The sequence below is a fragment of the Sorex araneus genome, chromosome 2 (genome assembly GCF_027595985.1).
Source record: "Sorex araneus isolate mSorAra2 chromosome 2, mSorAra2.pri, whole genome shotgun sequence".
Classification (NCBI taxonomy): domain Eukaryota; kingdom Metazoa; phylum Chordata; class Mammalia; order Eulipotyphla; family Soricidae; genus Sorex; species Sorex araneus.
In genome coordinates, this window is record NC_073303.1 from 209,147,637 (window position 1) to 209,160,277 (window position 12,641).

The following is a 12,641-nucleotide window of genomic DNA, read 5'->3' on the forward strand; positions in this document are numbered from 1 at the left end:
TGAAAGAGCCTTCAATTGTTGGGAAAGACAAGTAAGGAGAGGCTGCTAAAATCTCAGGGCTGGGATGAATGTAGACATTACTGGTGCTCGCTCGAGTAAATCAATGAACAATGGGATGACAGTGACAGTGATAGTGATGGGTCACATCCAGCAATGCTCAGGGGTTACTCCTGGCTCTGCACTCAGGAATCACTCTGGCAGTGCAGGGGGGAACCACATGGGATGCCGGGGACTCAACTCAGGTCAGTCACATGCAAGGCAAACACTCTTCCCGCTAGACTATCGCTCCAGCCCCACGGTATGGTATCTTTAATTAACTAGTTTTTTATTTTCCCTAACCAGGGATCCTAGACTGTGGTGTGGGCAGGATTGCCTTGGGACATGGAGGGCACCTAGGATCACACCTGAGACTCACACTTGCCCTACGTATTTCCTAGGACACTAAGTCATCGCTGGGGGTCCTTTTCATTTAGGATCCCTAAGAGCAGGGCTGTCAAGGAATGCCTGAGTGTCAGCTGGGTTAATTACGGTGAAGTGGCCTAAGCCCTAACTTCTTACACTGGGGGTTGCTTAACTATGGGACTTACAAAAAATCAAGCGAGTGATGAATCTGAGCTGATTCTTTTTGTTAGTTAGTCTGGGGGCCATACTGGGTGATGCAAGGCGCTGATTCCTGGCTCTGCACTCAGCCAATGCTGGGGAACTGTATGGGATGCCAGAGATCAAACCCAGGTTGGCCATGTGCAAGGAAAGTACCCTCTCTGCGGTACTGGCACTCTGGCCCCAAATTTGAGGTGTTTCTTGCAGTGCTCATCAATGCTACTTTTCTAAGGTGAAAGGGGTTGCAGTGAAAAAAAGTTTAACAAGGCCTGCTTAAAACCAAGCCACTATGGGGCTGGAGAGAGAGCACAGTGGGAAGGGCATTTGCCTTGGCCTTGCATGCAGCCGAACTGGGTTCGATTCCCAGCATCCCATATGGTCCCCCAAACACCGCCAGGAGTAATTCCTGTGTCTCGATGGGTGTGACCCCCCCCCAAAAAAAAAACAAAAACACAAGCCACTAAACCACTCTCTGACTGTTCATGACAAGAATCACAAAATCACAAATAGTGGCTCTGTACTGACCAACTCTGGGTATGTGGTAGCACCAAGGTTTAAACTCACAACCTTGTGCTTGTCGCGCAAGCACTGGAAGCCACTGAGCCATCTTCTGGAACCCCAAGTTCTCTTTTGTATAAAACACTCAATAGTGCTCTGGGAGTCCACAGGCCACTGGAGCCTCACACAAGCAGATGAGCACCTGTCACTCAGCCATATCCCCGGCACAAGGAATGCAGTTTCTTTCTTCTACACAATGCAACACTGCTCAGCTACGGGCCGAAAAGGAAAGAAATGAAACTTTGCTATGTGCAATAAAATGGAAGGAGCACCAGGGAAATAATGTGAAGGAAAAAAATTGGAAGGAAAATGACAAGTATGGGATTATTTCATCTATGTAAGGGTAAGAAAAAAAATGAACAGCCCCCCCCCCCAAAAAAAAAAGAACAGGCAAAATAAAGAAAAACAAGTAAGTGGATGCTGTGACTAGGATAGGAGAGGGGAGGGGGGGACGAGTAAAGATCAAATGGGATGAATCACAACTTAACCCACTCCCTATTCCCACAAAAATATGGCTCCTTTTCACATTAGTTTCAAAGCTGAAAATGAACCCTTTTTTCTAGACTCACCAACTCTCATATCTAATATTCCCCTTGGTCATGTATACAGATGAGATATACACCAATGCTTCCAACACACACACACACACACACACACACACATCACTTACCTTCAAATATATGTCTTCTTTACAGAATAGACAAAACAGAATGAAAGAGACAGTCCAACAGGCTGGGGTGCCTGGCTGGCACGCAGAGACCCTGAGTCCCACTTGCCAGCCCTGCATGGTCCCCTGGCCACCATCAAATACAATCTTGGCATCCTGCAGCACCACCAGAGTGGCCCTGTGTGTCTAGGCATCGCCACTGTGACAGGCCAAAGTAATGAACCATTCAGCTTGCACGCCTGGGTCGGGTTCCGCAGGGGAGTGGGCTGGGGGCACAGGAACAGACCCCAGGCCCTCCGAACACTGTTCACGAAGCCTCCTCTCAGCCCCTCGGCCCCAATCAACAAAACCAACATTTTTTGAATGGCAGCGATTCGGCTGCAATCACACCGAGACTGTTCTGCACTTACAGGTATTGTGCAGCTGTCTGAATCTCGAGACGTGAAGCCAACGTTGCCCAAGTGAAGAATACCGGCCAGTATTTGGAAAATTCCCATCTGGTATAATTCACTAATTCCTGAAACAAACAGAAAGATCCCTTTCAGAACAGGAACTAAACACTACAGGAGAAAAGTATTTTATTCCATTTATTTATTTTATTATTATTATTTTTTTGCTTTTTGGGTCACACCCAGCGATGCTCAGGGGTTACTCCTGGCTCATGCACTCAGGAATTACTCCTGGCGGTGCTTGGGGGACCATATGGGATGCCGGGGATCGAACCCGGGTCGGCCGCGTGCAAGGCAAACGCCCTACCCACTGTACTATTGCTCCGGCCCCAGGAGAAAAGTATTTTAAAATTCTCAAACAGTGCCAGAAGTTCTGCACATTGTAATGTTTCATATAGGTAAATGTGACTTCTTATGGGTGCTTTTTATTAATATAATATAATCATAATTGAGCTATGATGTGAAACTGAGGTGGTCTCGAGGCTCCTGTTTCTATTTCCAGTCTGCTGTGCACATGGGTATTGGCTTCTTCTTTCTGTTTCCACTTTCTGATTTGAGATATGGCGGCAGTCATGCTCACCGATATACCAGCAATAAACTACCTGTAGGCGCAGGAATAATGGGGAATTGTGGGGATTAAATGAGATAATGTTCATGGCACTCAACACTAATGCCACACACACAAATATCTTATGATTACTGTTTCTATTCATCCTCACTCCAAATTCAAGTTACAGCCCAGTAAGGCTGTTTTACATCCAGTTACTTAGTTATTTGTTCTAACAACAGTTTGGTTTAAGCCAAAGAGAGTCCAATGAATCAATGAAGTGAAAGAATTCAGATTGATGTGAGCATATGAGTACAGCTGCCAAGTACAAATCCACAGGGATCACTTGAGTAGAACGGGAAGTGCAAGGCTTGAGGGGAAAGTGTTTTAAAAGATCTGTATCACTGTCAATCCCGTTGTTCATCGATTTGCTCAAGCGGGCACTAGTAACGTCTCAATTGTGAAACTTGTTGTTACTGTTTTTGGCATATCAAATACACCACGGGGAGCTTGCCAGGCTCTGCCATGCAGGCAGGACACTCTTATAGCTTGCTGGGTTCTCCAAGAGGGACAGAGAAATTGAACCCACCCGCTGTGCTATCGCTCCAGCTTAAAAGATCAGACTTAAATTTTGTTGTTTTTGTCGTTGCCTGTTTGGGGTTCCACACCCAGCGATGCTCAGGGGTTACTCCCAGTTCTGCCTTCAGGAATTACTCCTGGGGGTACATGGGGTACCATATGTGATGTCTAGGATGGAACCCAGGTGGGAGGTGTAGGATGACACTGGCTTGTCCTTCCTCTCTGCCACAAGGAGCTTAGGTGTACGGGGTAAGACCCATCCCAATGCTCCCGAGCCCCTCCCACTTCCTCGGGACTCATCACAGCACTTCTCTGTGCTCTGCTCTCTCTACCTCAGTCCCCCGATGCAGTGCCTATGACTTGTAAAGTCAAATTCCTCAGAAATCTCTGGTTTTGTATTTGTAAGTGAAACATTGCTTTTCTCCTTCCCTTACGTCCTTTTGCACAGTTCACCTCAGAGCAATGTCCTTTTTGTATAGACACAGGAAGACAGTGAATGCTATGCTTTTGTAACTTGGCAGTTAACTGACTCCAATTTATAGGAAAACGTTGGTTTGCCCTTCCTCCTTGGCCGCAGGGAGCTTGGGGTTGTTGATGCTCCCTCAACCGGTCAATTATCTTTGCCTCTTGATCAGATCCTGTTAACTTGTAAATATTGCTTTTCTCTTCTCTGTAAGTCCTTTGCATAGTTAATTCAGAGCAATGTCCTTAGTGCACAGTCACAGGAAGACAGTTAACGCTATGCTTTTGTAACCTGGGAGTTAACTGACTCAGAATGATACTCACTCTGGGCATCTATTCTCTCGACTTTAGCCTCAGTTGCCCTTACTTCCTAGCACCCCCAAAACAGGTCCCGACAGGAAGTGCATGGACTCAGGGCAAGCAGTGAGCTATACTGGCATCAAAATGGGCCTGGCCTAGGTGCCATAATACGTAACTGCAAGTTAAGAGCATGGTCATGGACAAATTCTGTCATGATCCAAAAAGTAACATCTAGACTAGGGCGCTATTAGGGTTAGGAAAGACTAATCTGGCCTGAGCACTGTAGTCCTGAGTTTGTGGCAAGATGTCCCCAGGAGTGCCACCCTACAAGCTCAATGTGTCTCTTACTGTGTCTATACAAAATAACTAATATTAAGAAGTAGAAGTAACGTGTTAATTATGATGTCAATTAAATTATTGGACTAAGAAGAGGAGAAACACCTCTAGGTGATATTTCCACCCTTGGGCCTGATGGGCGGTCAGGAAGGGCTTTTGATATGTTGACTGTGCTACCAGATGGGGTGGGGTGTCTACCCACACTGTGGGGGGCTGATGAGAGACTAGAGAGAGAGACCAGGACAGCAAGATGGGGTGCAGAGACTAGCAAGGGGGGCAAGAATGTAGGGGAAGAATGCAGGAGCAGGTGTGTGGAGAGACGACAGACGTGGCTGCAGGAGGGAGTGTGGAGAGACGAGCATGGGGGACAGGAGGAGACGGGAGTGAGGGGCATGGGGGGCTTAGTGAGACTGGAACAGGCGCGTGGGGAGAATGGGGTAAACGGCAACTGACCCCCAACCGGCCTGGCGGCCCTACTCCCTCCTTCCCGCCTCTGTTGACAGCAGCTGCAGGCTGGGGGTGGTGAAGTGGGCCGTGGCCACCCAGTGCATGTGGGGGGCAAGAGAGACCACACCGTGTCGCACAGGGGGTGTGCAAGGCAGTGCTCCACCCGGTACACCATCTCTCCAGCCCCTGAAATTCAATTTTCAATAAGGCAAGCATTTTTAGATTAGTTATATCTATATGCAAGCAAAGCTGGAAAAATTCATTTCAAATATTTAATTAATTTCAAATATACAGGATCACTGAACTCTAATAAGGCTTTCTCAAATTCTCAGTTTTTTTTTTAATCCTAAACAGATAAAGGCACAGAAGTAAAGCACTGTTTTTCAGGGAGTCACACGCATGTGACTCACGCGTGTGAAGCAGTAATCTCTTATTAAGAAGAGATTCTGATTCAGTATGTACGAAATGGGAGGTCTGAGATACTGAGTATTTACAAACTCTTTTGTGGATCATTGGCAAGGACCGCAATGATACATAATCTGATAGCAACTGCTTTTGTTTACTTTTACTGAATCACTGTGAGCTACAGATACAAAACTCTCCTGTTCGAGTTTCAGTCATACAACGTCAAACACCCATCCCTCCACAGCACACATTTTCTACCACCAATGTCCCTAGTATCCCTCCCTACCCAACCCCCAGTCCCACCCCGTCCCCTGCCTCTATGGCAGACAATTTCCTTCTTATTCTTTCTCTACTCAGGACTGGAATAGAGTCTTATTCTCTCTCTACTCAGGACTGGAGCACAGCGGGTAGGATGTTTGCCTTGCACAGGGCGGACCCGGGTTTGATTCCTCCTTCCGTCTCGGAGAGCCTGGCAAGCTCACCGTGGTGTATTCGATATGCCAAAAACAGTAACAACAAGTCTCACAATGGAGACGTTACTGGTGCCCGCTCCAGCAAATTGATGAACAATGGGATAACAGTGCTAAAGTACTCTCTCTACTTTGGGCATTATGGTTTGCAATCCAGATACTGAGAGGCCGTCATGTTTGGTCCTTTATCTACTTTCAGCACACATCTCCCATCCCAAACGATCCCTCCAACCATCATTGACTTAGTGATCCCAACCACCATTGACTTAGTGATCCCTTCTCTTCCCAGCTGCCTTCTCCCCCAGCTCATGAGACAGGCTTTGAACTGTGGAGCAATCTTCCTGGCCCTTGTCTTTTCTGTCCTTGGGTGTTAGTCTCAAATTATTTTATATTCCACAAATGAGTCCAGTCATTCTATGTCTGTCCCTTTCTTACTGACTCATTTCACTTAGCATGATACTCTCCGTGTCCATCCACTTATAAGCAAATTTCATGACTCATCTTTCCTAAGAGCTGCATAGTATTATTCTACTGTGTAGATGTACCACAGTTTCTTTAACCAGTCGTCTGTTCTGGGGCACTCGGGTTGTTTCCAGATTCTGCTATTGTGAACTATATGTTTACTGTGTGCTGCAATAAACATACAGGTGCAGATGTCATTTCTATTGTGCCTCTTTTACACCCTCAGGATATATTCCCAGAAGTGGTATTGCTGGGTCATATGGAAGCTCAATTTCTAGTTTTTTATGGAATGCCCATATTGTTTTCCAGAAGAGCTGGACCAGTTGGCATTCCCGCCAACAGAGAGTCCCATTCTCCCCACATCCACGCCTGCACTGGTTGTTTTTGTTCTTTTTGATGTGTGCTAGTCTCTGTGGTTAAGATAATATCTCATTGTTTTGATTTGCATCTCCTTGATGATTAGTGATGTAAAGCATTTTTTCAGGTGCCTTTTGGCCATCTGTTTTTTTTTTTTTGCCATCTGTATTTATTTTTTGAGGAAGCTTCTGTGCATTTCTTCTCCCCATTTTTTCATGGGGTTGGAAGTTTTCTTTCTTGTACAATTCTACTAATGTCTTATATATCCTGGATTTTAACCCCTTATCTGATGGGTATAGGGTAAATACTCTTTCCTATTCTGTGGGCTCTCTCTGTATTTTGGTCTCTGTTTCTTTTGAGGTGCAGAAGTTTCTTAGTTTAATGTAATCCCATTTGTTTATCTTCACTTCCACTTGCATGGTCAGTGGTGTTTCATCCTTAAAGATGCCTTTAGGTTCAATGTCATGGAGGGTTCTGCCTACATTTTCCTCCATGTACCTTATAGATTCAGGTCTAATATTGATATCTTTAATCCACTTTGATCTGACTTTTGTGCCTGGTGTTAGACAGAAGTCAGAGTTGATTTTGTTTTGCAGGGAGCTGTCTAGCTTTCCCAGCATCACTTAGCAACTTCTTTTATTTTTATCTATCTATCTATCTATCTATCTATCTATCTATCTATCTATCTATCTATTTATTTTTGCTTTTTGGGTCACACCCGGCGATACACAGGGGTTACTCCTGGTTCTGCACTCAGGAATTACCCCTGGCAGTGCTCAGGGGACCATATGGGATGCTGGGAATCAAACCCGGATCAGCCACATGCAAGGCAAATGCCTTACCCACTGTGCTATTGTTCTAGCCCTAGCAACTTCTTAAATAGAACTAAATCACTTCAGATCCCTCCCCAAAATGTTATTATTTTAATACTAATTTATTTTTGTTGTTATTGTTGTTTTGGGGCCATACACGGTGGTGGTCAGAGCTTATTCCTAGTTCTGCACTCAAGAGATTACTCCTGGCAGTGCTCAGAGGACCACATGGGATGCCGGGACCAAACCAATATTGGCCGCATACAAGACAAGCACCCTGCATGCTGTACTATCTCTCAGCCCCAATTCGGATATTTTAAAATATGTATCACTTGTAAACATTCACACTAAAGTTCTAAAGTTTAACTTATTTATATGCAGACTGAAGTTTTAAATTCTAGAAATAAGGCATGAATCATTTCAAAACATAATAAATTACAATCAGTGTACTGTCCTGTCACCAAGCCAGTCCAACCACATTCCCTGCTACGAGAAGATCAGATAAACAGAAACAAAAGCAAACATCCCCATAAAATATTATCTGATCATTTCATTTAGCTCTAGGCTGCAAGCTCCCTGGATTTAAATAATCAGGCCTTTCCTACCGTCCTGAATGTAGTGGATTTTGCTTTCTGCTTGGCGTGGCTTGCGGGCCACACCTGGCCATGTTCAGAAGCATCTCTCAGCTCAGTGTCGAGGGTTACTCCGAGCAGTGTGTAGGGGACCATGTGGTGCTGGGGATTACACTGAGGGTTCCTGCATGCAAAGCACGTGCTCTGGGCCTTTGAGTTACCTCCCCAGTCCCTAAATAGGTTTTTTCAAATAGGTTTTTATTGAGGAATAATTTTTTTTTTTTTTTTGCTTTTGGGTCACACGTGGTGATGCTCAGGGGTTACTCCTGACTCATGAACTCAGGAATTACTCCTGGCGGTACTCGGGGACCCTATGGGATGCTGGGAATCGAACCAGGGTTGACCACGTGCCAGGCAAACACCCTCCCCGCTGTGCTATCGCTCCAACCCTTTGGGGAGTAATTTTTATGTCATAAAACTCACCTTCTTCAAGCAGATTAAAGAAGGTCCCCAACTAATGAGCACAATTTCAGTTTGGAGCAGCTCAATCACTCCAAAAAGTAATGTTGTGACTTCCACTGACTGAAACTTTTTTTTTTTTTTGAGAAAGGAAAATTTATTTTTCCCCCCTGTGGCACTTATCATTTTAGTTACCTTATTTTATTTGATCTTAGATTTTGATAATAGTTACTTTTATTTTTAGTCAGCACTGATTCCATGGACCTAGCACAACTGGATTATGATCGAAACGTTTTATAAGGAATGCCAGGTCTCCCAAAAACACAAAAAGTGACTGCACCTGCAAGCTCGGTCTACAAACGTCATTACCTAACAAGGTGCAGGCCTGCCTCGTGTGCGCCATCTCCTTGGAATCGTCGACTCCTTCGATCACAGGACTGCCCCCCTGCTTGGTATAATGAAAGCTATTTGCGTTTCCTGCAGGTAAGAGAAAGAACAGATTTACATCCTATAACTTTCATGACCCCCTGATCCATTCTACATCAAAGCACAAACAGCACAGTTGCGTGCACGCTCAAGAGTCTGAGGGGCTGTTATTTCAGTTAATACACAGACTCAAACAGTGGTGAATGGTTGTAGTCTATGGTGAAGCCAAGCACTTTCATACATTTTATTCCAATACATGCTAGGATGATTCCTTTAAACACTTCCCTTCCCGTCATCAGGAATTCTGTAGACCTCCATCCCAAAAGCTACCCTAAACTTTTATCAAGACTAATTCCAAATATACCCTGAAGCAGAGATTCACACTGTGAGCATCTATATGCTCACCGCTCGTCATACATGTCAGCTCAATGGCAATTCTGTTCCATTTAAATAACCAATCATCACTTCCCCCTCCCACGGGTTATCCTCAAACCACGTGCAGTAATTTTAACATTTCATACATAAGTATTTCATTGTGAGATTACCCCCTTTTACTACGAATTTATGAACTTAGAAATTTAGAGAAAACAATACCCGCGCAATAAATCCAACACCCTATCCATACCTAATCGCAGCATTTTAAATTCTGGCAACTTTGCTGAGGCACAAAGCTGATAGAAGATATGATAGTTTCTCTCCTCTTCTGCCTTTGAAATAAGAATGTTCAGTTATAGCAATCTAATTGAAAACACAGGAAATAATAAAATAAAATTTAATTTTATCCTCTCCAAATAAACTACCCGTCTCAAATTCTCATACACATCTTTATGATTATTTCACCTTTTTTTGCTTTATTGACTACATGGACACATGATTATGTACTGGCTAGTCATTTATTGTGTGTTCTGGGGGGCACCCTTGGTGATGCTCAGAGGTTATCCTGGCTCTGCACTCAGGAATCACTCCTGGCAGTGCTTGGGGACCATAAGTGATGGTGGGGATCGAACCCGGGTCAGTCATGTGCAAGGCAAGCGCCCTATCTGCTGTACTTTCTCTCCAGCTCCAGCTAATCATATTTAACATAAAATATTTGATAGCAATGTTAAGCAGGCTAATAATTTTTTTAAAAACAATACTCAATACCGTTTCTCACAGTACTGATCACAGTCATCATTTTCTTAACAGCCTGGAAGACAACAGCCCATCACAGTCCTATTTCAGACATGGCCAGAAACTGCACTATATCCCCTATATCATTTTAACTCAGATATCTTTAATTCAGTGACAATGTTTTACAAAATACAAATAATGTGCCATTCTAAGATAATTTCTTAGCATTCCCTGATAGTCTTTTCCCATGTAAAGTTTAAAAGTACAACTGTGACATTGATATCTGCACAAAAACAAACCCTTAAAATGTCATAACCTTGGGTTGGAGCAAGAGCACAGCGGGGAGGGTGTTTGCCCTGCGGGCAGCCGACCCCAGTTCAATCCCCGGCATCCCATAGGGTCCCTCAAGCACTGCCAGGAGTAATTCCTGAGTGCAGAGCCAGGAGGAACCCCTGAGCATCGCTGGCTGTGACCCAAAAAGGAAAAAAAAAATCATATCCTTAAATTCTGCGGTCTGACTCAGTGCGCTGGAGAACGTGTGAAAGAGGGAACAATGCCAAGAGGGCTGGTGTCTGGGAAAGAAAACTGGGAACGGGACACTGAGCACATGCACAACATGACAACAGTCGCCAGCATGTTCCGGAAGGGGTCAGACTGCTCAGCAGACAATGAGAAAAGCAGGTGGGTGGCAGAAAGGTCTGGTCATCTTTCACAGGAACGTGAAGACAGCCATGTCGGAATCCTCAGTACTACACAGCCCTGGAGGCCCAGCGTCTCTACCAAGAAAACAAGGACTGGGCATTGCTGGTCACCCTATCACTTCACCTTTCATTATTGAGCTATCGATCACATCTTTACTATTTAGACTCGATTTTTATAAAATCTGCATTTCCTCCACTCTTCTGGCACAGTATTGTTGTTGTTGTTTTAAAAAAAGTATACAGGGCTGGAGCGATAGCACAGCAGGTAGGGCATTTGCCTTGCAAGCGGCCGACCCAGGTTCTAATCCCAGCATCCCATATGGTCCCCTGAGCACCGCCAGGGGTGATTCCTGAGTGAAGAGCCAGGAGTAACTCCTGTGCATCGCCGGGTGTGACCCAAAAACCAAATAAAAATAAAATTTAAAAAATTTTTAGAAATAAAAATAAAAAAGTATACAAATATATTTACAGATCACTGCTCTGTATCTAAATATCAGAACAACAGGAGTCATCTGATTACTACTTTATCACATAAATCCAGTATTACAATGTCGATGGCCACACGTAGGCATACTGCCAAAGTTAAGACCAGGGTGAGACGCCCAAACTTACAACTCTCAGGATATCCCAGACATTCTCAAATTCTTAAAGAATTTTTCACTATGGAAACTGTACGCTCAGCTACATAAACCGCCAGATTTTATGAACCTCAATGCAGTGGCATTCAGGTAAGTGGTTAGAGAAGCCACAATCTTAGAACAGAGCAGATCCACACATGCTGTTTCCAAAGATACATCTGTTTTACTTTAGAACGCGTGTGGCAATGTAGACATATGCCAAGCAGTATGGTCCATGCACAGTATCTCCCACATACAGAAACATGGAAACAAGAGTCTGCATATGAATGCAAAACCTACACAGATACATGAAATAGAGGGCATTCTTCCACAGTAATACACACTGGGCTAAAAATGTAGTTAAACACTTTCTTTGTTTTGGTTTTGGGGTCACAACCGGCGGTGCTCAGGGGGTTACTCAATATAAATTATAGCACACTATAATCATAATTATTTTATGTAATAGAAAATAATACTGGAGAAGCAAAAGTAAAGATGTGGTTTTTTACTACAGATAATTTTATTCTTTTTTTTTTTTTTTTTTTTGCTTTTTGGGTCACACCTGGCGATGCACAGGGGTTACTCCTGGCTCTGCATTCAGGAATCACCCCTGGCGGTGCTCAGGGGACCATATGGGATGCTGGGATTTGAACCCGGGTCGGCTGCGTGCAAGGCAAACGCCCTACCCGATGTGCTATCGCTCCAGCCCCGATAATTTTATTCTTTTAATACTTGAGTGTATTATGTATTGATTTTAAAATTAAAATTTCTGAAACTTGAAAAAAAAAAAGAATCACTCCTGGTGGTGCTCGGGGGAACCACATGAGATGCTGGGGACTGACAATATCATATTCTAAGAGGTGGAAAAAGAAAGAAAAGTGGACAAGGATGATTTTCTGGAACTAAGTTCAAAATTATTTACTGGAGCTGGAGCAACAGCACAGAGGGTAGGGCGTTTGCCTTGCATGTAATCCCCGCCATCCCAAATGGTCCCCCGAGCACTGCCAGGAGTAACTCCTGAGTGCAGAGCCAGGAGTAACCCCTGAGCATCTCTGGGTATGACCCAAAAAGCAAAAACAAAAAAAAAAACAGTATTTATTAAAACATGAGTAATTAAGCTAATCATACCCTTAACTAAATTGTTCCTAAAAGCATCTGTAAGAGAAAGTTTTACTATTAAATCTAAACCAGTGCTGAGCCACAGAAATAATTAGTTTAATAGACATCTTCCCTGCCTCTAATAGTTATTATATTGCTTTGTCAAGACTAGTTTTAAGTAACCTTGTCATAACATGCACAGAAATT

At 44.0% G+C, this 12,641-nt stretch overlaps 1 protein-coding gene across 1 annotated transcript in view; it reads right to left on the reverse strand.

The window, feature by feature from the left end:
- MYO5A (myosin VA) overlaps positions 1–12,641 on the reverse strand; it is a 197,433-nt gene that overhangs the window by 86,590 nt on the left and 98,202 nt on the right. Inside the window, exons 7-9 of the mRNA XM_055127854.1 lie at positions 9,534–9,615; positions 8,852–8,959; positions 2,236–2,342 (exon numbers count right to left, since the gene is read on the reverse strand). Of these exons, the coding sequence (XP_054983829.1) occupies positions 2,236–2,342; positions 8,852–8,959; positions 9,534–9,615 (297 nt within the window). The remainder of the gene's footprint in view (positions 1–2,235; positions 2,343–8,851; positions 8,960–9,533; positions 9,616–12,641) is intronic.